General features: G+C 44.3%; 1 protein-coding gene across 7 annotated transcripts in view; it reads right to left on the bottom strand.

Moving 5' to 3' along the window:
- EIF2AK4 (eukaryotic translation initiation factor 2 alpha kinase 4) overlaps positions 1 to 26,319 on the bottom strand; it is a 105,611-nt gene that overhangs the window by 19,177 nt on the left and 60,115 nt on the right. For all 7 annotated transcript variants that reach the window (XM_025883823.2, XM_073876794.1, XM_073876792.1 and 4 more), the window contains 15 exons: positions 26,110 to 26,232; positions 23,714 to 23,818; positions 21,366 to 21,420; positions 20,382 to 20,461; positions 17,513 to 17,614; positions 16,033 to 16,086; positions 13,173 to 13,409; positions 11,601 to 11,673; positions 10,869 to 10,990; positions 8,842 to 8,891; positions 7,729 to 7,897; positions 6,514 to 6,630; positions 5,092 to 5,157; positions 2,092 to 2,262; positions 1,604 to 1,738 (listed from right to left, as the gene is read on the bottom strand). In XM_025883823.2, the coding sequence (XP_025739608.1) occupies positions 1,604 to 1,738; positions 2,092 to 2,262; positions 5,092 to 5,157; positions 6,514 to 6,630; positions 7,729 to 7,897; positions 8,842 to 8,891; positions 10,869 to 10,990; positions 11,601 to 11,673; positions 13,173 to 13,409; positions 16,033 to 16,086; positions 17,513 to 17,614; positions 20,382 to 20,461; positions 21,366 to 21,420; positions 23,714 to 23,818; positions 26,110 to 26,232 (1,659 nt within the window). The remainder of the gene's footprint in view (positions 1 to 1,603; positions 1,739 to 2,091; positions 2,263 to 5,091; positions 5,158 to 6,513; positions 6,631 to 7,728; positions 7,898 to 8,841; positions 8,892 to 10,868; positions 10,991 to 11,600; positions 11,674 to 13,172; positions 13,410 to 16,032; positions 16,087 to 17,512; positions 17,615 to 20,381; positions 20,462 to 21,365; positions 21,421 to 23,713; positions 23,819 to 26,109; positions 26,233 to 26,319) is intronic.

Genomic DNA, 26,319 nt, shown 5'->3' with positions numbered 1-26,319 from the left:
ACAGTAGTAAAGTAGCAAAGTGGCACCTCCTGCCCCTACTTGTGCTCTTGGGGAGGCCTGCTAAACCTAAAGATCTAGCTAAGCTCCAGAGTCTCATAATACTTAAAATATCCAGGGTACAAGTGAAAATCACACATCATGGCAAGAACCAAGAAGATCTCAAAATGTGTAAAAGACAATCAACAGACACCAAAAACAGGATGACACAGATGTTGGAAATATCTGACAAGGATTTTAAAGCAACCACCACGAAAATGCTTCGACAAGCATGACGAACAGGCTTGAGATGAAAAAAGAATAGAAAGTCTCAGCAGAGAAGGAGGAGATAAAAAAACCTCTGGATGGGCTCAACAGCAGAATGGGGAAAACGGTGGAAATAATCAATGAAAATGAAGATGAAACAATAGAAACTATTCAATCTGAAGAAGAGAGAAAACAGACTGTAAAGCCGAAGGCCCCAGAACCTCAGGGATATAGCAAAAACTTGAACATTTGTCATCAGAATCCTAGAAGGAGAGCAAAAAGAGGGTAACACGTAAAAGATATTAGAAAAATATGCCCGAAACATGTCTTTACTGGTACTGTGGGGAGGGTGGCCTCGTTACTGCTTGAGTGCAGGTGAGGGTCTGTAATCCTTTCGTTCACCCATGACACTGTTTGGGGGTGGGGGGCACTACCCCAGGCACATATAAAAATCTTAGCTCCCATTTAGTCTTCTCTGATGCCACCCTGCTGGGGGGCTTGGTGGGGGGCCCACACTGGAAAAGGACATAAAGCTCTAGATTCAAGAAGCTGAGATAATCCCAAAGAGTATAAATCCAAAGAAAGTCATGCCAAGACACATCATGATCAAATTTCAAACTAAAGACAAAGAAAAAAAATCTTAAAAGCATTGAGTGAAAATCAACTTTCCTATAGGGGAAAACTCAAACAACAGCCCATTTCTCATCAGAAACCAGAAATTTGGGTCAAGTACAACAGACTTTCTTCTCCTCTTGAGTTTCTCAGCATTTGACAGCTGGAGCAAAAGCCTAACACTGTCTGATGTGAACCTCAATGTATGGAGAGGAAATATTTAAGACAATTATATTATAAATGGCTGGAAGGGAATAGGGACCTCCAGGGAGGTAAAGGTTCCATACTTCACTTGAACTAGTAAACGTCAGCACCCACGGATCTTCATGGTGACAGAGGAGCTGTGTATCTCGGTTGTGGTGGTGGTGACGAGACCCCACACATGCAGTAGCAATGGCACAGAGTTATACACATACAGTGTACCAACGTCCGTGTCCTGGTTTTGATTATTTTATTCTAGTTCTGCCAGATTTAGCCATTCAAGAAAATGAACAAAAGGCATGCAAGATCTCTCTGTACTATCTTTGCAACTTCCTGTAAACCTGTAATTATTTTAAAATAAAAAGTCACAAACACTACAAATGTGGTTCACAGTACTTTTCTATTCCTAGCTAAAAAGCATGCAGGTGTTCAATTATACCACTGGTTCAATTTTTCTGAAGGTGTGGAATATTTCAAAACACCACCTGAGAAAGAAAGGAAATTAAGCCAGACTCTATCAACCAACAAATCCGGGGTGAGCCCTCACCAGCAGGTCGTATCTGCCGCCAGCGGCAAGGATTTCCGATACAGCCCTCTGCCTCCGTCTGATGACCGCCACAAATTGGAAGATGACTCCGTTGTGCTGTTGCACCTTGTAAACCAAGCCCAAATTGATTGAGACCTGTGAAGTACAAGCCCATGCGGACACGTCAAGGGTGTGGTTTTCCATGGGTAGCGTCAGAGCAATCAGGAATATGTCTAAGTACAGCCTGCGAGGTGAGGACTCTGCTCTCTTCAGGAATCAGCGCTTGGCTGAGGCTAATTGACGTCGTCAGACTTGCCGTACGATAGGAATTGTGATGCTTGCAAGGACATTCTGATTGAAGCCAAAATTATTACCAGAAATCAGAAGTTCCCAAATGGGGAAAGCAGAGTTCTGGCGGGGGGGGGGGGGGAGAGAACATGTCCTAGCATTAACTCAAAAACCCCATTTTGCCCTGTGCTGGCACCACAGGAACCCAGCGGTGGCCCAACCTGTAACTTGATGCCGAGTTTCTTCAACAGCCCGACAATCTCCTCCAGGTCTTTTAAGCCGTACTTCACCAGTTGGGCAATGCCTGTTTTCTGTTTTATTAACGAATTTATTGCTGGTGTTACATCTTGCAAATCTCCCTTCTGCTCGATGAATTTGTAGAGTCGACACAGCTGGGAAGCAAAGGGGCACATTTAGCTTCCGATCCATGGCAGGGAAGACGCATTCCACATGGTGTTCGGACACAAGGGGGACAGAGCGGAGCTTGTGCTCCCGCCAGGAGCAGGGATTTTGTGGTCAGAGGCCATTTCAACCTTTACTGGGAACCTGACTACGAATTACCCTTTTCCAGCAGCTCAAAAGCACCTCACAGGAGTGCTCTGGGCACCTACTCCCAGTGAACGCTTGCCCCCAGCAGAGCAGTCCCTTGTACTAGCTGAGCCACCATGACAAGACTTCCAAGCCAGGATTGTTCTTTTTTACCTTCCTCATTCTCATCAACTCCCGTTCCTGCAGGCACAGAAACGGGGAGGGCGGTGGGGGGGGGGCACACAGGAAGGCAAAGTCTGACTGGTTCTAATTCTACTCTGAAGTAGCCAGAAATTCCCTCTGCTCCCTTTGCTTGAATCATCCTGTTTGGAGCCTTGGGGTGCCACTCGGGTGTCACCTCCCACAGACAGCCCCCTGATCCTTCCCTCCCTCTGGCTCACCCCTCCATCCCAGCTCCCAGCCGCTGTACCCATCGTCTTCCACACGAGGGCAATGGCTAGAGATGATCTGTGGGCCAGGCCCAGTCCCTGGCCCACAGCAGGGGAAGGAGGAACTACAGTCTAAACCAGAAAGAAATTTCCACTTGAGCTCCTGCGAGTTAAACAGAATTATAGCTATTTTAAGACTACATAAGCATGACCTGGTTCAACGATAAATTGGCACATGGAAACAGAGATGAATGAAAACTCAGATTAATTCAGTTTAATGTAAGAATCATACACCACATGTATGTTTTTAAATCCAAAAAGTAATATAATCTCAATTTCCTTACTATACTAAATGTTTTTCTTCTTAAAATAAAAAACTATTTCTTCTCAAATTTTAACATTAAATTACCCCATTAATAAACTACCAGAAGCACTAGAGTCGCTATCTCCAGATAAGCTTCTTCACCCCATCATCCACAAACTCCATGTGACTTGGGACAAGTCATAGCATCTCTGGGCCGGAGGTGGCTCATCTGTAAAATCAGAACACTGGGCCAGACACTGGCTTGCACTATTTCTACTTCCTTTTCTAGTATCTTCAGAGTTCCATTTTTAAATAATGACAGCACCAAATGTCTTTATTAGGTGCTAATTTTTCCATTTTTAAGCTAATCAAACGTACAACTTTGAACTGATGCTCATCATCAGATAAGCAGAGATTTAACAAAAAGAAGCTGACATTTTAGCAACTGAGGCAGCTATCGTGTGCAAGTGTGAAATATGTTTGAAATGTGACATTAGTTCAAAGAAACTTTTGGGCTTGAGCCTTCAGGTAAGGAATCACCAGACTGGGCAGTTTCTTGAGCAGATTCTTCATGCTATTTATATATGGAACTATTTCTGCTCATAGGTATGTGCTGTGTACTTGTCTAGAGAACTATGTAAATACTGTGCTTCATATTAAAATATTTTATCACTGGTCACTTTGTGTACCATTAATATCTCCTTCTCTATTAACATCTAAAATTTAACCTGGCTTAATTTCTCGAACTCCTAGGCTGTGTAATCTGGTTGACTCTCCCTGACTGCATGCTGACTGCTATGAGCTCCAGTCTGTGTGTGCAAGTTTGGTTAGAGAGCCGAGGGTAGACAGATGCTGCACGGAGCCCCCCATGGCTTTTTAAAAGGCCAATATGAATTAAGTTGAGGGCAGCCTATGGAGTCTTCAGCTGACTCCTTTATGCCTAGCACTATGTCCGCCATACTGTAGGTGTGTAGGTCAAAAGAATGAGCATTTCTGCCTGGCCTGTGTATAGTCATATTTTAATCTATCCTATACATGAATTTGCTGATCATCATAGGATCATGTCATTGAGTGCCCCACCAGGGCTGAGGGCTTCTGGGGAAGTTTTAAAGAAGTATCTCTTCTTAGGCACCTGGGTAGCTCAGTTAGTTGGTTAAGCGACTGCCTTCGGCTGAGGTCATGATCCTGGAGTCCCGGGATCGAGTCCCACATCGGGCTCCCTGCTCAGCAGGGAGTCTGCTTCTCCCTCTGACCCAACCCCCTCTCATGCGCTCTCTCTCTTTCTCTCTCTCAAATAAATAAAATCTTTAAAAAAAATTTATAAAAAAAAAAAAGAAGTATCTCTTCTTATCTAAATATTCAGGAAAATGTCAGAAATCCCCATTGTCTTCAGCTATCCAGTGACTCCATGAAGTATGGGTTACTGTGCCAAAGATTAGAGACCAATCTGATGCCTGCTGAGAGAACAGGACAAACCTGCTTACCCCATGAGATAGTCCTCATTGCCACTGGGATCAAATGTTAGATCTTAGGGGTAAGAAATGTACCAGAAAAGCAGGAGCTTTAATTCAACTCTGATGTGTTGGAAGATCGGGGGGTAGGGTAGTGGGGGAAACCCAGATGGATGTGCAGAGCTCTGTGCCTCATTCCAGTCCCCTAGGATCTGTTCCAGAAGAGGACAACCAATACTAGACCCGCTCGCTCAGCAGGAGGCTCTGCCGAGCACGGCCCCGCACAGGGCGGGAGAGCAAAGCAGCTGGTGATCCAGAAAGAACAGGATGATGACCCCACGGTGAACAGCAGCGTGGAGAGGCAGACTTTGAGCCCAGCGCTGGGCTCTCTTCCCCTAGTCCCCGAGGTTGCCATGGAACCTATGAACACTTAAGGGAAACCTGTCTGTGAGGCGCCAGCGGACAGCCCAGCCCTGTCTCACTGCCTTGAGAATCGGGGTACCGTAAGTTACGGAGAAAGCTGTAAGAGCTCCATCACTGGGTACTTACACTGTTAGACGACAAAGACAGATTACAAAACTTGGCTTCCACTTCTCTCCTCGTCAGCTTTTCTGTCTAACGTGGAAGGGAAAGGGAACAATGAGAGTCACCAGATTTGGCCCTGAACATAAAGATATGCTCTCCAGGCACATTCTGACAAGTATATACCCTCCATTTTGGACAAACTGCTCCTAATCATGAAGGATGGATTAATTCTTTTTCCATTCACATAAAATTAACGTCTTTTTTTTTTTTTTAAGATTTTTAAGTAATTTCTACACCCAATGTGGGGCTCAAACCCACAACCCCGAGATCAAGAGTTGCATGCTCTAGTGAGCCAGCCAGGCACCCCTAATATGTGTCTTAAAATATGAAAACTCCTGACATAAAAGAATTAACCTTGCTGAATGATGAGGCAACCCAGAGCTGGGCAGGCCGAACCAGGGGGTTTCTGTCTGGATGGCGAGGGAGTAATGGATCCATGTCCCTCTAGCAAAAGCTGTGCGCTGACAGGCAGTTAGCATGTGGCTGTGGGATATGAACAAGGATGGCGTGCAGCCCCCTTGCACAATCCCTGGGGTCCTCGCCAGCGTCCGACGGACACACTGTGTCCGCTACTGCCAACGGCAGCTGCACTGCAGGGGGCGGGGACAGACAGTAAAACTAGGACCCCTGATGTGCACCTGCCGGATGAGAGAGAAGCGACTTAGGCTTTTGGTGTCTAGAAAACAGCCTGAGGCGCCCGGGGGGCTCAGTCGTTAAGTGTCTGCCTTTGGCTCAGGTCATGATCCCAGGGTCCTAGGATCGAGCCCTGCATCGGGCTCCCTGCTCAGCGGGAAGCCTGCTTCTCCCTCTCCCACTCCCCCTGCTTATGTTCCTTCTCTCACTGTGTCTCTCTCTGTCAAATAAATAAATAAATAAATAAATAAATAAATAAATAAATAAATAAATAAATAAAAATAAAATAAAACACAATTTTCAGCGACTCCCCTCCAGGCCCTGCCTACGTACCACAGAGCACCTGCACACATACTGGAGAGCAATGAGTACTACGATCTGGCTCAACTGGGAAGAGTAACTGGAGGGGCTATTGCCCCGGCCCCGCAGGAAGCAGGTGCTAAGGCTCCAGCCGAGGGCTAAACCACTCTCCCCCAATTCAACCAAAAATCCCAATGACCACATCTATAAATGACTTTACTGATAAGTACAGGTGGGTTGGAAGAATTAAGCAGAGGGCATAAGTCCTTTATTCTCAATACAATCACTCCCTCCAACTGTTTGTTTTTTTTTTTACTTTAGAGAAATGAGGGAAGGAGCTAAAACTCCCCATTCAGTTCTATGGTCCCATCACTAAGAAAACAGTTATGGGGAAAAAAAAGTTATGAACTATTATCATCCTTCAATATCAAGTCGAAGGAATTAAATGCTTACCACAGCATCATACAGAATAACATAGACTTGACTGAGTTTCTCTTCTGGGATCCCACAGTGTAGGAGGATTGCTTTCAATAACATGGTATGGTTCAAGGAGATACTGTAATTTCTTTCCTAGGATACGAAAAGAAAAATTATTAGTTTCACCATAAAAGCAGTACAGGTATCTGACCAAAGCCAGCAGCTTGTCACCAACTTACCATCCAGGCGGCAGACTGTGGAAGGACTGAATTTTGGCATATTGCCTCCTAGTTTATTTTCTCATAAACATGCCTTTTACATTGTCATAATCAAAGAGTATAATATAATCAAACCCTTCATCATACGTATCTAAACCACTTCGGTCCCCAGCTCTGGTGAAAAGCCTGAATGAGCCCACACAGTCTTCAGCAAGGGAGAGGACAGGGGTCAGTAGTCAGTCACTGCCGTTCAAGGACAGGCTGGGGAGCAACCGTGGTGACGGGTAAGCGCTCACAGAGTAGCGAGCGGCGAGCCGAGCTGGGGCCAGCGGGCTCTACAGAAGAAGGGGCCGCCTCGCCTCGGCTCTGCCCTCGAGGAGCAGGTGGCCTTTCCCCTCGAGGGCAGGGAGGGCGGGGAAGGAAAGGTGGCCGGCCAACCGATGAGGGCGCAGGCAGGCTCCCGGGGCAGAAGGGGCGCCCACCACGGCTGGGAAGGCGGTCCTTCTAGATGAGGAATGCCACGACAGGCACAGCAGTTGGGGAGCGGGGGGCGGCCCCGTGTGTGGGACCCAGAAGCAAGGCCTGAGGAGAGCCAGCAGTTGTACTAGAAGCAGTCTCCACCGGTGAGGCGGGACGCCGGCTTGACGCCAAGTGAAGCTGGGGAGCTGAGAGCCAGGGCGGAGAGCAGGAGGGGACCAGAGAGGGTGCGGAGCAGGGTGACCGTGCTAAAAGCATCCTAGGAATCTGAGCTCATTTCTCGCGCTGTGGAAGAATGGGCAGAGCAACAACACCCTTCCCCCAAAATAGGTGAAGACAAAACCCACTCCTGTCAAGGCAGGGGTGAGAGCCTGAGAGAAACCCACAAGTAACCTCATCAAACTCTTCTCCGTTATCCTAGTAAAATGTGGCCCACTGCCGGCACCAAGTGAGGGGCAGTTCTGTTGTAGGCATGCCTCCCCCCCCCCCCACAGCCCACCCCTGGGTCAAGGACTCGAGGGGGGTGACCTCAGGACATCAGACCCAGGAAAGTAACCTGAAGTGCCGGGAACTCCTGGATGATCTCACAGATCGTGTAGATGACTTCGGCAGTGGGCAGAGAGCTATTGGTGGTAGACGTGACAATATCGAATGCACATTCCAGAAGCTCTTTGGGATGAAATCGGTCTAACTTGCGAGGTCTGAACACGCGCTCTATGCAGTATCTGGAGAGAGAAACCCAGAAACCCAGGTCACTGCTTACTGGAATCATATACATGCAAGAGATCGTTGAACAAGAGAAAAGAAACAGGAGAAAATTAATCAGTGGTATAAGCAAGAGACCTTAAAGACAGATTTAGGTGTCAATTCCTAGGGGGGCCACTATTAAACTATGGGGCTTCGTTTTTTTTTTTCATGTCTGAAATAGAGATAAAATTGCACAGAAGAAATAATTTTACCTTTAGTACTTGCTCTCTACACAGGGATACACCTAAGGACCATGACTATTAATTAATTGTTCACACGCAGCTGAGAATAAAAGCACACAAAGAGCTCTGACTTCGTGTGAGGAAAGGCTTTAAAGTAGGGTGCCTCACTGGCAACAATACTGCTCCAATTTATGAAGATCTCGCTGCTCGCCCTCTGCAGGATCTGAATGTACAGAAAACCCTTCTCCACTGCTAAGTGCCCGGAGGCTCCGAGCATTCGGCACACCTGCTGGGTTTACTCCATTTCTCTACAAACAGCTTTTGTTCAGTTACCTGTGGAGGCAGGTTTCACACAGAGACCGCTGGCCATTTGTCCCTCCAATTAAGTTTTTAAAAGGGGCCATGTGGAATCAAGAACAGCCATATGTTTTTGTCAAGCAACCATTTGTGAAAATAATTAGTTCTGTTGCTTGGGAACGTTAGAAGGCAGAGAATAGACGGCAGGAGCTTCAGGGTACCTACCCTGCAACAGCTACATGATCCGCTAAACGGAAGGCTGAGTCTTTGTCACCCCGCAAAGGGGTACTGTGGCTGAGCACTGGGACCATATTCCAAACTCACTACTTTAAACCCAAAATTCAAACCCCAAATTCGTTGCTGTTTAAGGATCACCGATGATACAACATCCTTCTTTGGTTTCTCTCCCACATCCACCAAATAAAGCCCCCGGAGTTTCGTACCGTTTCAAATTCAATATATTATTTCTTGCCACGTATCTTGCAAAAGGAATCTGAAACACAAAGTTTCAAGGGTCAACGTCAAAATGTGCCAACAACCCCTCCTTTTGGTTTTTTTATTAATAGCTTTGTTACGATATAACTCACATACCAGAGAGTCCTACCCTTTTACAGTGTACAACTCAGTGGTTTTAGTATATTCACAGAGTAGTGAACGGCTCGCCATTCACGTTCCTGAAATGTTCCTGAGGTGGTCAGTCGGCAGTAGACCCCAGTGCTGAGCATGCCACCAACCTTACTCACTGCATTTCTTAGGATTTCAAATTTGAGCAAAATTCACTTTTAATTAAATATGCTCTGTCCAATTTTATTATGCCAAGTTAAAATCAGTGCAAGTTATCTGGTTACCTGTGACTTTTTTCCCCTTTATCTATTTTTTCATTCCCCAACCCCCCCACCTCCCCTCTGGCAATCACCAGTTTGTTCTCTGTAGTTAAGGGTCTGGGTTTTTTTTGTTTTCTAGATTCCAGACAGAAGTGAAATCATACAGTGTTTGTCTTTCTCAGACTTATTGTACTTAGCATAATACCCTCTAGTTTCATCCATGTTGTTGCACGTGGCAAGAGTTCATTCTTTTTATGGCTGAATAATATTCCATGGTATGTATATACCACATATTCTTCATTCATTCATCTATCGAAGGACGCTTGGGGTGTTCCCATAGCTTGGCTACTGTAAATAATGTGAATTATGTAAATAACTGAAATGTTTTTTCAAGTGTGATTTATGATAATGCAATCAAAATGGGTCTTCTCTATTATGGTGATTTCCCTGATTCTCCCGTGGTCTTCCAGGTGAAATTCTTACCCACCCACTAATAATAACCACAACTTATGAAATTACTGTCAGATTGTCCCAAAAGATCTAACATCGTGCCATTTACTATGGATCAAATTCTTAAAGGGTACTCACTTTTTCTTTGGGGGGAATGACTATTAGATCACAGAAAGCAAGCTGATGTTTAAAAATCTGGACTTTAGGGGTGCCTGGGTGGCTGAGTAGGCTGAGCGTCCGACTCTTGATTTCAGCTCAGGTCATGATCTTGAGGTCATGAGATCCAGCCCCGCATCTGGTCCCATGCTCAGTAGGGAGTCTACTTGAGATTCTCTCCACCCTCCCTCTCTCTGTTCCACCCTTCCATTTGTGCTCTCGCTCCCAAATAAATCAATCTTAAGAAAAAAATCTGCACTTCAGTCTCCTGATGTCTAAAGAATAAACAGCCATTTTTAAGTATAGCAATTTAAATATTTTTATCCGTCCAATGGGTGAAGTCGAGATACCTTTTCTCTGCGTTGCTTTATTATGCATGAGGCTGAACATTGTTCCAGAGGTTTATCAGCCCCGTGCATTCTCTGAGAACTGCCTGGTTATATCCTTTGCTCATCTTTCCACTTGTCAGCGCTTTCTGTACACGAGGGGAATGAAACTGTCTTGTCTCATGCATGTACAAGACTGCAGATGGGGTCGTCAGTAGGCCACACTATGTGAGTGGGTAACCCGTCAGAGGAACCCTGGGGATCAGAAGCAAGCAAGCACGAACAGAATTCAGCACACCTCATTCGCAGAGGCACTTGCTGTTAGGAGAATTTAACTGTTCTCTGCATTAACACGTTAGGAATTTAGTGAAAATCTAGCTAGGAGGTGAAGAAAACAACTGTGCTCATCTGTGGCCAGGGCAAGCCGCGGAGGTCACTCGGCAGAACTCAACCCTGGGCGCAGACGTGGCATTGGCAATGCAGGGGCCCAGGTTCTAGGGTTGTAAGCACTTGTGCTATGAGCAAGCTGGACGTACACAAGGTTAGATGTTCACTGAATTCCAGTGATGCTCTCACCCCGATAACTCCCTCAACAATGTGTTTCCTAAAGCTGATGTTTAGAATATAAGCCGAGGGGGAAAAGTGATGGCTAAGGGTAATCCACCCGTGGCCAGACATGGCATCTGGCCTGCCCCAGGGCATTCCCAGCCTCACCCGCAGGTCGAAAGGAAGCATCACCAGCATCCCGCTGTGGTCCATGAATAAGGCGGCTTCATTGTGCTCATATATTTGCCTATTTTGGGGAAGCAGTAGTGGGGTACACAACTGGACAGCTCCTACACCAAGTTAGAAAAAAATAACTGATCATCAAGGCAACTGAAAATGAAACACAGACCTGACTGTGAAGTCATCTGCTACCGGCCGCTGAAATCACCAGCAAGCAGTCTTCAGCTCTCTGACTCCACTAATGGACAGCTCATCTGAGGTCAAGTTTGTTAACCAGTCTTATTTCTGACTCCACAACCCAACTGTATTTTAGTAACAAGTCTCTAATATTCAAATCTTCTCCTCAACAAGCTGAGCGTTAAAAACAAGCTTAAATTTCACATGAAGTCAAGTGCCTGGTACTGAATTTAAAGGTAAATACAGGGACGCCTGGGTGGCTCAGTCGGTCAAACATCTGCCTTCAGCTCAGGTCATGATCCCAGGGTGCTGGGATCAAGCCCCACATCGGGCTCTTTGCTCAGTGGTGAGTCTGCTTCTCCCTCTCCCTCTGCCTCTCCCCCCAACTCCTCATACTCTCTCTCTACCTGACAAATAAATAAAATCTTAAGTAAATAAATAAAGATAAAATATGGTTGCAGCCAAAATCTATTAACAGTGCTTTCTAATGATGAAACAAAACACTCTTTGAAAAGGCCTATGATTTTTTTAAAAAGGACATACCGTGTCTTTTAAAAACGCGGATGACAGTGTCACACACATGTTGCTGTATCTTGGATGTACGGATTGAGAAGCCCTAAAATATGACCAATTAACATGTCATCAAAGCCAAATCAAAAGGACCCCCTAAAATATTCATCTGTAGCTTGTAATAAGCATCACATTACTTATTCCCAAGACCATAAAAGAAACGTCAGCAATTAGTCCCTTTCTGAACATGCACAGGGAGGAAGAAAAGCAGTACATCCCGCTTTAGGAAGGCCACCTAAAGCTCCAACTCCAAACTCTTCACCATGTTGATACACAGGCCTTTCAGAGAGAGCCAGTCAAATACACACGTTCTCCCTGAGGATTCTCAGGGATACCATGGAGCAATCAAACATTTAATGGCATCAGGCCTCTGCTCACATACTAAAGTGATCCACTTTATATATATATATAATATATAATTTATATATATATTTATTTTGTAGAGAGCTTTCCTTTCCATTTGTTTCTTATTACATAAGTAATACCATTTCACTTGAGAAAATTTAGAAACAACAGACAAGCAAAAAGACAAAAATAAAAAAGTCACCTATAATCCTCTAAGCATCTTTCTACTATTGCTAGACAGCCAAAGCTGGTTTGGCCCTCGAGAGCTATACCAACCTTCCACAAATCTTACCACTACTTTCTCTCCTACTCTTGTAAAATTACATCATTATTTTAAGCATACAGAAACACATGAAGAGTATGACAAATATCTGTTGTTCACCCATCTAACTTTTCCAATTTTAACATTTTTCTATATTGTTTCAGACTGTTTTTGTTTGAAAAGAAAAAAAGAAAGAAGGAAGGAAGGGGAGGAAAAAGAAAAAAGAAAAAGAACAAGTTGCTAGCTATGCCTCAGAAACCACCTGGGAGCTTTTAAACAGAGACTCTTGGGGTGCCTCACGCCCGGACATTCCAAGTCACCAGATCGGACGGAAGGACTGAGTGTTGGAATGGTCTGAAGGGCCTCCCAGGTGCACCTCCAGGGGCAGCCAGCGTTGGGAGCTACTGACCAGATGGTCTGGATCTCAGCTGGTTAGATGGTTTCAGCTCTGGGCAGCTGGGCCAGGGCTCAGTTTCCAAAAGCACTGCTGCTTAAACTCTTGGGTAGATGGAAAAGAGGGTGGGTCGGGAACTCCTTAGAGTTACATTATTAAAATCATGGCTCTGAGGGGGCCTGGGTGGCTCAGTCGTTGAGCATCTGCCTTCGGCTCAGGTCATGATCTCTGGGTCCTAGGATCAAGCCCTGCATCGGGCTCCCTGCTCAGTGGGGAGTCCTGCTTCTCCCTCCCCCTCTGCCCCGCCCCACCACTTATTCCCTCTCTCCCCCAAATAAATAAAATCTTTAAAAATTTTTTAAAAATAAAAATACAATCATGGCTCTTCCCAGAATAATGCATATGCACACATTCTGCATATACGGACCTCAGATGAGAACCGCATGTTGGGAGGCATTAAAGGAATCCATGAAAACTAAGGAACTGACTTGACCCTTCTGTGAACCGAGTTGCACTCTCTTTTGGCAGGACAGCTGAAGCCCACCTTCGGCAAGTTGCTGTCGTAGGTGTAATCGATGGCTGGGGAGATGCGCTGGGAAAAGATCTGGGCCATCATGGTGCGGTAGGCCTTCCCGTCCACATTGGCGAGGGTGTGGTGCAGAACTTCGTGCAGCTCCGACTCCTCCATCTGGGGTGGGGGCAGCAGCTCACTCTTGAGCAGTTCTGTGGCTGTGGGCCGCTTGGCGGGATCATGGTTCAACAGCCAGGAGATGACAGATTTCTATAATGAAAGCCAGGCACGCTGGTGACCCGACGGCAACAGATGCTGCTCCGGAATGCTGACAAGCTGGTGGTTGGCTCAGGCCAAAGAAAAGACACCACACTTCTTGCACTAGTTGGTGCATTTTAGTTGGTATTTCTGAAATCTCTGCATCTGTCATTTCGCCCTTCCCTGCACTTCATTATGGCCACACAGTTGTGCAACAGTGTAACAGGAGTGTTTCTTAAAAGGCAGAGACACTGGGGCACCTGGGTGGCTCAGTCAGTTGAGCGTCTGACTCCTGATTTCTGCTCACGTCATGATCTCGGGGTCAGGAGATCAAGCCCCGCGTCAGCGGAGAGTCTGTCTCTTTCTCTCTGTTCCTCCTCCCCTGCCTCGTGCTCTCTCTCTCTCTCTCTCTCTCTCTCTCTCAAATAAATAAATATATGACAGGGGGCCCTATTTATATTTTACTGTTATAAACAACCAAAAAAATCCTCAACTCAAGAACTACAAAGAAGCAGAACTTCGGCCATACTCATAAACACACAAAATACTATCTCAAAAAAGGTGCAGGAACGTAAAACAATTATCTCTAGATGCCTGATTTTAGAAATTATAATGCAGAGCAGCTGCTGACATCCTCCTTACATCTTGTTTTCATTTTTTCTTCTCCACTTATGCTATCTGTATTAATACCACTCCCCTGGAATTCTCCTGATTTATGTTACTCATTTACCATGCCTTCACAGCCACTACCTCATTAAGCAGGGAACTATTGGAAACAACCCAAACCTTGAAAGGTTTCTTCATGTGTCCTTAACTCTCTCATGTACAGTAAGGACTTAGAAAGAGAGAAATACTTGGGATCAGAAACATCTCAACTTTTAGGTCAAACTTATTAAGTGTTTTCTAATTATGTATTTTTAATACACTCTCCTCCCAGCGGCCCTCCCAATGCCTACCTCTGTCTTAGGCTGAAATTAACACACATGTAAAGAAAGGAACTGACAGGATACAGCTTTTATGAAAAGCTATATTAAATTAAACTGGTAAAAGTAATACCCTATTCAGCAATACAGACCCCGTTACACTGCTCCCTTTCTGTTGTGGAGCAACAATTGTGTTATTCAGTATAGAAGCACTTTCTAGGCTGCCTCCTTTCAGATAAAAAGCAATGACCGTGATGTGTCGGGGGAGCAGGGGTTGCGGTCCGGGGACCAAGTCGTTCCAGCCCAAACACACTGAGTGCGTACCTGTGAGAGGCGAGCAATCATTATCGAGAGAAATGGTTTGTACAGTTGCTCCCATGTCTGTAGTTTAAGAAAACAGACCCCACAGCTGCCAACATGTGGGACTACTGAGTAAGACTGACCTTGTTACAGGGAGAGGCTATGAAATGAACATTTAATTCATGACATCTGGAAACAACTCCGTTCAAATCAATGATAACAGGGGCGCCTGGGTGGCTCAGTCATTAAGCGTCTGCCTTGGGCTCAGGTCACGATCCTGGGCTCCTGGGATTGAGCCCCACATCAGGCTCCCTGTTCCGCAGAAAGCCTGCTTCTCCTTCTGCCTCTGCCCCTGCCTCTCTGTTTCTCATGAATAAATAAAATCAAATCTTAAAAAAAAAAAATCAGTAACAGCTAACTAAAGAAGCAGAAATATTAACAAGGTGTATTATCCAGTGGTCCTTCACTAACAGAACAGACGAGGCAGAACGGGTCCCTCTCGCCATAAATAAATGTCATGTTAAATACTTCCGAATTACAGGATGCCAGTGCTGATATAAATAAAAGGTACTTAATCCTTTTATTTGACAGGTGGGGAAAATTAAAGTCTCGATTAGTTAAGTGACTCGTACAACCGGATACATCACAATAAGCAAGAAACTGCAAACTAATGCCATGCTCTAGCTAGGTTTCTGTCCTCAACATTAGTGATTTAAATAAGGGAGTTTGCCTTGATTATCATTAAGGAAAGTCAGTTTCAGGAATAAACTCCCATATGCCAGGAGTATGAACCACAGAAGCCTTCACCATGACAAACCGCCAAGCACGAAAAAGCAATGCACACCAGAGGCACAAGACACAAATTCATTGACCATTATTCATTCAAATCAGCTGGGTGCCACAGACCCCATGACATGAGTTACATATATGCATACTCAGATATTTCTAGTACGGAGAAGAAAGTATTTTACTTTAAAACTATTAACATCAGACTGACTAGTCTTCCCCTTCACAATCTGAGCTACTTTAACTACAAAATGGAACAAAATTATAATTTTAAAATGTATTTTTTTCTTAAAAAGTTCCAAGCTTTCTCTAAAATAATGAAATCTAAAAGCATTCTCTTTTTCTCCGATAGCTAAGCCAAGGTTCCAAACAGCACTTCAAAAGCACAATGAACCACACAAAAGAACCCTGGAGTTTGCTAATTTTCTGTGCCAGTCCTTGGCATTTTTTTTTGGTGTGTTTCAAGTCTAATAACATTTTAAGCATTTCACCTTTTGATATTTTTTCCCACACTGTTCCCAGGGCACAAGGGAATGAGTGGCAAAAGATGACTAATTGAAAAAGAAGAAAAACAGTAATTAAAACCGAAGAGTGAAGACACTGTAATGAAACCATCAGAAAATTACCTGCTTTGTATGCTCTCCATCATCGAAGTCTTCTGGAAACTTAGGCGAAGTGGGCTAAAAGAATATAATATTCAAATCAGCAAGTGCTTGGCAAACTGCCACAGTGAGAGCATTTATTCCCCAGAGGTAAGAAAATCAAGGACAGAAATGACAAAGTAAGACTCAAAGTGATACCTTCTTGAAACCCAACACCCATTGTTCCAAGTACATACAGGTTATTTTAATACAAACGTGACCCAAATGACAGCCTCAGAGATAGAAAGCACCTCAGCTGAGGACAAAGTATTGTAAAATCGAATGATTTCAGAGGAAGACAAAGTAACTTTAGTAAACACACAGATGAAAAGAGGCAAAAAAAACACCAAAGCACCAACAAAGAGCAGACAAAAAACATTAATACTGAAACCTCTATCTGCTGAAAAGCTCTCGCCTTTCTGTTAAATAAGATCTCAATCATAACATGAACTTGCCAGTTTGGTTTTTTGGTTTTTTTCTCTTTACAGTTTAGATATTCTTGAAATGAGGGAACAAAACATGGATTCTAGATTAAAGACAGGCATTTCATCCAGGACATAATTCTGTAAGAGCATTCCAAGGCAAGGCAAGGACATGGTAATCACTTCACTTATCTCCAAACTTTGTCAACACCACAGTCCATGCTGTACTGGAAATAATTCAACAGTTTTCAAAAATATCTAGAGGAGTGTTTTCAGTGTCAGCGTAGAGGACTGTAGCTCAGGAAAAAAGAAGGCTCCTCGCATCTCTTGCTCATGAATTGCAAATCTCCATCACCCTCACTTGCGCCTTCCTCTCTACTTTCATCCTCGTGCTGTCTGCAGTGGGCATCCGTAGCCTCAGGCACTGGTGACGTTAGTTTCTTGCAGTTTGGGTAATAACTGAGGCAAGGATTAATCCCAAGAGCACAGAGGGAGATTTCTCTGGGCAAAAAGAAGTCCAGCGGCTGACATCTTCCTCACACCCTTTTTAACGTCTGGGCATGCAGGTATTGTTTAGGCATCACCACCACGTCCACTAAGTTGGAACCTTTAATTTCTAGAAATATCCATTATCCTTATAACCTATTCCCACTGTTGCAACTATATTGGTATCTGCAGAATTTCTGGATCCCTCCTTTGTTTTAAAACCAAGGGAGGGGGGCCGTACCTGGTGGCACAGTTAGTTAACTGTCCGACTCTTGATTTCAGCTCAGGTTGTGATCTCAGGGTGGTGAGACAGAGCCCCGCGCCGCATGTGGAGATTCTCTCTCTCTCCCTTCCCCTTTGCCCCCCCAAGCCCCCCGCTTGCACTGGCAGGCACTCTTTTGCCCTCTCTAAAATGAATAAAATCTTAAAAAAATATAGAAATATAGGTAATAGTAAGACTGCTTCTTTCATATTAAAAATACCCTGCGTTCAATTCCGATGTCCATGCTAAGATTTGGGTTGCTGGAAATTGAGGCATTAAAATATCTGATACGTACATCTCTGAGTTGGTTGAGAACAAAGATCCTTTCTGAGGCCGTGACCATGGGGTGATAGGACATCTCAAAGAAGATAATTCCCAGACTGAAGAGATCCACTTTCTAGGGAGTAAAAGGAACTATATTTAGACAGTCTTGACATGAATATGTCATTTACCAGGGAATTAGAGGACGAGCACTGTTAGCTGGAAACAAGTTTGCATAAGGGAAAAACAAGCCACGCTAGGAAAAAAAAACTTGGGTTTCTTCTAAAAAACAACAACAACAACACAGGTATAAAGTACAGGTAAAATATTTGGTACGACTCAACACTTCTGAAAATTCATTGTCACTGGTTTAGCTATATACGCAGACACAGAAAATCACTGGCTCAACACTGAGAGTCATCGCTGAGGAGGAAGGACAACTGAGATCTGTCGAAGCAATCTGCCGTGCACCTTTACAGATCATCTCCAAAGTGGAACGCAGACCAAAGCCTGCTGTTGATACCAGAGGTCAACTACTGATTGCAAAGCGATACCCATGAAGACAGAAAAATGGCACCACAGAGAGCTCATGTGACTAATCCTAACAGAATAGGGAAATGCCACTAAAAAAGAAAAGGGGCGAATCCGTGCCGAGGGTCAGGTTGGGAGATGCTGAGGGGAGGAGGACGTGCAGAAGGCAGCGTGCCTGAGGTAGCCGGCACAGTCCTGCTGAGGCGAAGACTGTCCACGGCAAACGGCTCACAGGCACACAAGCCACATTCAAGGGCAACTCTGGCATGAATTTGGACTCGAGGATTAGTAGGAGAGACTCTAATTATCACCAGTGACCTCCCAAGCCTTAAAAACAAACATTTGCTGTGGCATTTCCTACACACTGGCTGTAGAAAATGTGAAACATCCAGAGAAGCACCAAGAAAAACAGCACTCACTCATCATCCCACTGCTCAAGGATATTTACTACTCTATGTCTGAGATAGTTGCCCCCCGCGAGGTCTTTTTAAATGCACACACACACACACACACAATAAAACTAGAACCATACATTTTGTAACTTTTATTCCCTTAAGGTAGCACGAATATTTTTCATTTTTCTAAAACATGATTTTAATGACATACTGTACTCAATTACATGGAAGTCTCATAATTTATTTAACCATTCGTTTTTAAACACCGGTATTTCTCACTGTTCTAAATAATGCTCTGATGAACCCCTTTCATACCCATCTTTTTAGATGTTGTTGTTTCCTCTGGGTAAATTTCAAAGGGGGTAAATGCTCAGCCAAAGGGTCGAAAGAGCCTCTAAGAATTTCATTACATCTTGCAAACTGAACTCCAAGAGGAGTGCCCCGCCCACCGCACCCGCTGGGTATTTGGTGGTCTGTATAACTCCATGTCACTGCCCAGCGTTTCTTGTCAGAACCCGAAACCCAGCCCTGGGTTTCACTGTGAGCCTGAAAATCATGCTCTGATGTGAACTGCCTGCCTAACGTATTTTTGAAATTTAGGGCGCCTGGGTGGCTCAGTCGTTAAGCGACTGCCTTCGGCTCAGGTCATGATCCTGGAGTCCTGGGATCGAGTCCCCCATCGGGCTCCCTGCTCAGCAGGGAGTCTGCTTCTCCCTCTGACCCTCTTCCCTCTCGTGCTTTCTATCTCTCATTCTCTCTCTGAAATAAATAAATAAAATCTTTAAAAAAAAAAAAAAAAGAAAGAAATTTAGCTCTACACTCTCACCCTAAGGGATCCCATCCCATCTCATGGCTTTAACTCCTATCTGTGCGTCGATGACTCCCAAATGGATACCTCTGATTCGGACCTTTCTTCTGAACTCAAGTCCTGAGCCTTCAATAATCTACTGGACATCTCTAACTGGATCTCTCATCAGGCATTTCCAAATTAACATGCCCCCAAATGGAATTTCCCTTCTGTCTCCTCTGTCTCTCCCCATCTTGGTCAACTAGCCTGCTCCCAGCTGCTCCACCGGAAACCCGAGCACTGTCCTATCATCCTTCCTTCCTCTTCCCAACGTCTGCTCCACCAGGAATGCCTGGCAACTCCCCTCCACAACGTGTCTTACTCAAGCACACTTCTCCCCATTGCTACTGCCACCACTCTGGTTCCAGCTAGCAGCCACCCCACCTGACTTCCACAAAGCCTCCAGCCGTAGCTGGAGCAAACTCTCTTGCTCAAGACCCTGTGGTGGCTCCCTGTGCACACTCCTTACCATGACTCAGCTGGCCCTGCATCACCTAACCCTGGTCTTCCTTTCCAGCTTCACTTCATGCCTCTCTCCCCCATCACGCACCACGCTGTAGCTGCTTGGACGTTCCTTTTGATCATCTCCAAAGTGAGAAGGGAGTGCTCACTCAGAGTTTTCTCCCTGTGCATGCTATTTCTTCTGCATATCATTTTCTCCTCAGCTCCCAACTTCATGTGGCTTTCCCTTATCTTTAAAGCCATCCTCTTGGGGAAGCCTTCTCTGGTCAGTTTATCTGAAGATGATGCCCCTGTTTTTCTCTGGTCACTGGAGTCCATTTCTTTTCTTAACAATTTGTGATTATTTTATTTTTCTCACTTGTTTACCGCCTGTTTCATCCACCAAAGGCTAAGCTCCCCAAGGGCTGGAATAAGACACCTGTCTGTATTCCTGGGGCCTAGCTTAGGACCGAGGCTAGTGCAAACCCCCTTTGGATGGATGGACTGTAAGGTCCTTAGCAACAGGGCCAGCTTCAGTGGAATCGTCAACTCAACACACGTGTGGATATCTATCAAGGGAATGAATGTTCCCTATTTCAGTTGGTAACTAACACCAAATGGTGTGATCTTGATGTCTTACTACTATCTCCCTCGTGAGACCTCCCCGTCCCAGAAAGCTTCCCCTTTACCTGGTTGTATGTGGGTCTACTGCTTCCCTGGACCTCTGGGCTTACATATAAAGCAGTACCAACCATCCCAGTCAAATGACCTGTGTGGAACAAGACAAAGGGAAACCTTTCTCATAATGGGACTTAAGAGGTAAGGCGAATTTTTATTTAAAAAGGGGGGGGGAGTTCTTAGGAGTGAGGTATGATCTGTTAACTGTTCACTGCCTTCAGAGGAAGCAGCAGCATGCATTTCACCGAGGGATTAACCCAAAGTCATGTATGGCCACAGGAGGTCTTTGCTGTTGCAGAGAGGTGGTACAGACAGAAGATCCCAGACGTCCCAGGTCATGAGGTAACCTCACATTACCGTGTGGGGTCAGAGTGTAACTCTATCCATGAGAGCCAATTATTCTACAATTATTCTAACTGAAGCTCTAATTTCTTGAAGTTTCGAGGAACAGTTAATATAGTGAAGAGGAGAAAAAAACTAAAGCATGTTCATGATTTTGTTAATGAGTAATTGTAATCTGCTTTAGAATAAAATCTTTACAGATGAAAAACAGGTTTCAGATTAAGAAATTTTATACTGTGCACAAACAATGAATCATGGAACACTACATCAAAAACTAATGATGTAATGTATGGTGATTAACATAACAATAAAAAAATTTAAAAAAAAAAAGAAATTTTGTACTGTGTGGCATACTTCAAATTTTCCTAACAGATCTTATGTTGAGTGTTCCTGTCACAAAATTAAATAGTAATAATAATAATAATTAAGAGGGCAGGAGGAAACTTGAACGTTATGGGTATGTTTACAACATAGATTGAGGTGGATGGTTTCATGGGTATATATTATCTCCAAGCTCCTCAGGTGGTATACATTATATTTGCAGTTTTTTTATGTGTAAAAAAAAAGAGAGAGAAAGAGAGAAAATAAGGGAAGAAAACCCTTGTGGTCTGCTTTTTAATCCATTAATTGAATATACAGTCTTCTGGATTTACCTGAGGGGTCTGATTTAATCAAGTGATCCGCCGTATCATCTTGCTTGCCGTCAGCCTAAAAAATACAAGCCAGCCAACTATCACTATTAAAATGTTATGTTATTCCACAGGAATGGCCTCTCCATTTCTAAATCAAGACTGAATGAAAAATTACATACAGAAAACAGAATAACTACAATAATGCTTTTTTCTGTGCTCTAAATAGTTTTAGTTTAGTTAGCCTGCTAATGCAGGACTTCCTGGAAACCCCCCGAGATTAGGAAGGAGAAGGGCACGTCACAGAGGAACTCCTCCTTCAGGCGGAAAGCCCCAAAAGAGAAACCAATTTATTTTCACATTGCGAATGCCAAAGCAGAATCGATTTACTAGGAAGATTCCGAGCATATTAACAAGCACCACAAACTCGCTTTCTAACTTTCCCACTGCTGTTCCCTGATGTGGGTCCATGTTTACTCCTTTCCTAGAGGCTGGTCACCAGATCTTCTCCACTGTCACTGCCAGCCCCTCTCAGGTGGCCTTGCCTTTCTCAGCTCTATCCGTGACAGCACCATCTCACAGACTACCCTGACTCACCGCTCCACAGGCTCCTATCACAGGCACCACCGCACGTAACAGCACCCTTCACATCCTCAACAGCAGGCACTCTTCCGGGGACTTTACCCGTACCCTCATTTCATCCTGCTGCCAACTCTCGGAAATAGGTTCTAGCATTAGGCACGTTGTATAGTCGAGGTACCAAGAGGTTAACTAACCTGCCCAAGGTCATGCCACAAAGCAGTGGCAGGGAAAGGATTATAGCCCTGGTCAGGGGGCCTCCTCAGCCTGTGCCTTTATCTACTCACTACTACAGCCTCCAGATATTAGGTTAAATTCTTTGGTTTGGGGGATCAAGATCCCCTTCCTAAGGCCCTTCCTTGGTCTTAGCGCTCTTCAAAATGCCCCGCTGTTCTGTTCAGGACCACACCCTTACTGTCCCCCTTCCATTTCCTCCCTCTCCACTCCTAACCTCACCTTCTAGTTTTGTCCCTATGGTTGTTCTTACCACTGATTTAAATTTCTGACCACCCTTAGAATTAATGGCATGTACTAGAGATTTTGTGCCTAGTAACTCTGACTTTTAAGACACTTCCTCTGGGGGCGCCTGGGTGGCTCAGTCATTAGGCGTCTGCCTTCATTCAGCTCAGGTCATGATCCCAGGGTCCTGGGATCGAGCCCCGCGTCGGGCTCCCCGCTCGGCGGGAAGCCTGCTTCTCCCTCTCCCACTCCCCCTGCTTGTGTTCCCTCTCTGGCTGGCTTGCTCTCTGTCAATTAAATAAATAATCTTTAAAAAAAAAAAAAAAAAACTCTTCCTCTAACACTTAAGGCCTGCCACCTATAAGACTCCCCAACTTCCCAGCATCCTCACTGCTCCCCTAACGCTTCAGTTTTAACCAACCAGACCACATGCTGGCCTCCCAACAGTCATGTCTGTTCACCCCAGGGCCTTTGCTTATTCTGTTCTCTCTCTCTCAGATCTCTGGCCCTGCTCTGCCTTCAATCTGAGCCTGCTGGCCTCCCACCCATCCGTTAAGTCCCATCCAAAATGCTCGTTTCTTTATACTGCCTTTCTGGGTCCTCATAACCACGTCAATTTTCTCCTGCCTTTTGCTCTTATATCACTATTTCTCTCACTTACATTATTTTAGCTTTGCATGTTAAACAAGTATTCTATAATGATGTCTAGGACTGGTTTTTCTGGTGTTCCATGGTTTTTTTAAAATAATTTTTATTGTTATGTTAATCACCATACATTACATCATTAGTTTTTGATGTAGTGTTCCATGATTCATTGTTTGTGCATAACACCCAGTGCTCCACGCAGAACGTGCCCTCTTTAATACCCATCACCAGGCTAACCCATCCCCCCACCCCCCTCCCCTGTTCCATGGTTTTTTGAGCTCTATTTCCTTAAACTACAGAAAAGCCCCTCAAGGGTAAAGCATCTAGCCCAGTGGCTGGCATGGTAGACCAAACAACCAAATTATTTCATAAAGTATTATATGCCTTTGACCTAAATATCATCCACAAACCAATAATTTTATGTCTTTCAAGTGGAACACCCTCTTGTTCCACATGTAGTATGTAGTACTACATGTAGTTCATGTACTACATGACACATGAACTACAATGTATTCATCCTTTCAAAGCCTAAAGGATCATTTGTGGCTCACCCCTTCAGACTCGCAGAATTTCCTGGGGATTACAGAGCAGAGTTCAATCAACTCATAACCATGAAAGTGTTGCCAGACAGGATAATCAAGGCACACGGGTCCATTTTTTAGGCATAGTCTAATCTGAAAAATACTCACAGTGAAGGCTAGATGGTCTGTCGCTAAACCAAAATCACCTATTTTTACATGGTCATCGGAATCCAAAAAAATGTTGACAGGCTTCAAATCCCGGTGAATCATTCCCTGATGGAAGAGAGCAAAGAACTGTTTCCCAAGCACAGTTTATGGTTCACCTGTTTCCTCATTTCAAAGGCCAACCTTTGCAGATGCAGATGAGGTCTTCTCCCTCACACCGGCCCAGGCTGTCTCGGCCTGTTCACTTGCCCCCAACTGTCCTACCAATGACCTTGCCACCATCTCCCCGTCCACCTGCTGGTGGTCCTGGAGGTGGTCAAATCCAAATGGTTCCCTGGTGGCATCCATGGGCCCCCTCTACCAGGTTCCCAATCTCTCTCTGTGGCATCACAAAACCCTGCTGCATCTCTGGTTGGGGAGACACACACCACTTTCATTCCTTCTCCTATTCTTCTCTTCATACTATTTCCCCTGCTTCAAAATTTCTTGTTTTCTCCACTCATTTGAATAGTGCCAACAGTTCCAAGTGCCAACTCCCCTACAAAGCATTCCAGAGTGATTCTAATTCAACTTGTATCCCCAGCACACGCGTAAGTGCTCAATGATTAACTGTTACATGAACTTGGCTTTCTCCCCTTCCTAATGGCATCCTTATGATGCTTACTGTCTCAGGAACTATACTATAGGAAATAATTAAAAATAATAAAAACACTTTATTGTATGATCTCTTTACCGTTACACGAAGGTAAATTTTGGCTCCTTCAAAAAAGACCAAGTCCCTCTCAAGTATGGGGGTTTGCTACATCCTTGTGCCTGTCTGCATTTCTAGATGTGGCAAAGCATTAGATACCCAGCAGATGATTAGCAGATGCTGAGCAAATTAAGATGCAGAGGAAGAGTGCACATGGGCACAGTTCTAGTATGCCGGGTGATACCACAGTAACAGAGTTCTAACGGCCATCATTAGAATTCATTTTGATTTCCAACCTTGCAAGCTTACCCCACCAAATCATTTATAAATTAGACATGTGTAAATTACCATCCTGGCTTTTTAGTATGAATATAGGACAGTGTAAACATTCTAAGGTTAAAGAAAATTATGCAAAGGAAAAAAACATGTTTACACTGCCCGATGCATCAGATGATCCCATTTTTAAAATGTAAGCAGTGTTTTATCCTGAAGCTAGATCCATTAGCATGTAGACTGTCATGACCAAGAATTTTTTTATATTATATTTTACAATATTATTATATTATACGATATATGTTATAAATATGTTATAAAACACATTTTATATTATGTGGTGAGCTGTGTTTCTCAGTCTCATCTCTACCCTTGCTAGATGACTTTCTGATTTCGCAATGGTCCTAGGAAGGACAGGACTAAGCCAAGTAGAATCAAATAACTGGGCCTTTATTAATCACACTCACTTTATTCTAAACAACTCAAGGACTCGCCCTTGCATTTTATGCGTGTTGAAACATTTCCGCTTAACCCAGAGGTTGGAGAACTCTAAAGGGCCAGATGAATATTTTACACGTGATGGGCCATACAGTCTCTGTTACAACTATTCAACCCCACGGCTGTAACACAAACACAACCGTAGGCAATATGTAAACAAACAAGCATGGCCCTGTTCCAATAAAACTTTATCGTGGACACTAAAATTTGAATTTCACAGAATTTTCATTCCAATCTTGAAATATTCTTTTGATTTTTTTATGATCCTTTAAAAATGTAAAAGCTGGGCATCTTGGTGTCTCAATTAGTTAAGTATTTGACTCTTGATCTCAGCTCAGGTCTTGATGTCAGGATTTTGAGCTCAGGTCTTGATCTCGGGATTTTGAGCTCAAGCCCTGCACTGGGCTCCATGCTGGGTGCGGAGCCTACTTAAAAAATGAAAAAAATTAAAAAAAAAAGAAATGTAGGGGTGCCTGGGTGGCTCAGTTGGTTAAGTGTCTGCCTTCGGCTCAGGTTATGATCCCAGGGTCCTGGGATGGAGCCCTGCATTGGGCTCCTTGCTCGGTAGGGAGCCTGCTTCTCCCTCTCCCTCTGCCTCTTCCCCTGCTTGTGTTCCCTCTCTCTCTCTCCAAATAAATAAAATCTTTTTTAAAAAAATGTAAAAGCCATTCTTAGCTCACGGGTTGTGTAAAAGCAGGTAGAGGTTGGATTTGACCCCATGGCCACAGTTTGCTGACCCCTGTCTTAACCTTTAATCTTTTCTTTGAACCGGTATCTTATACTCTTTTGTCTTTTGACATGTCTGACCTATAAAAATAAGTTTCAATATGCCCAAAATTTTCCCTCTGTTTCTGTTTTTCTCTAATCTCACAGTATTTTTTTGTCATAAGTTTTATATAAACCTAAGTTTTCAGGCATGAAATGTTATAAAGTTTACTTTCTCATGGATATATGCCAGTCCATCCAGAATCTCTCGAAAAAGCCTCCAGAGTCTGATGGTGTCCTGATACAGCCCCTGGTCAATGGTGTCACGCAAAGTGCTCTTCTCACAGTACTCCATCTGGGGACAAGAACAAATCAGTCAGCATTTGATTGTATAGGGTTTCCATTAAGGTAGACAAAGGCAATTAATGTAATCCTCCATTTT

Source organism: Callorhinus ursinus, unplaced genomic scaffold (assembly GCF_003265705.2).
Source record: "Callorhinus ursinus isolate GAN/ISIS: 27379988/994484 unplaced genomic scaffold, GSC_fseal_2.0 scaffold25, whole genome shotgun sequence".
Lineage (NCBI taxonomy): Eukaryota > Metazoa > Chordata > Mammalia > Carnivora > Otariidae > Callorhinus > Callorhinus ursinus.
Note: the sequence above shows the minus strand (reverse complement) of the source record. Positions and strands in the feature narration are given on the sequence as shown.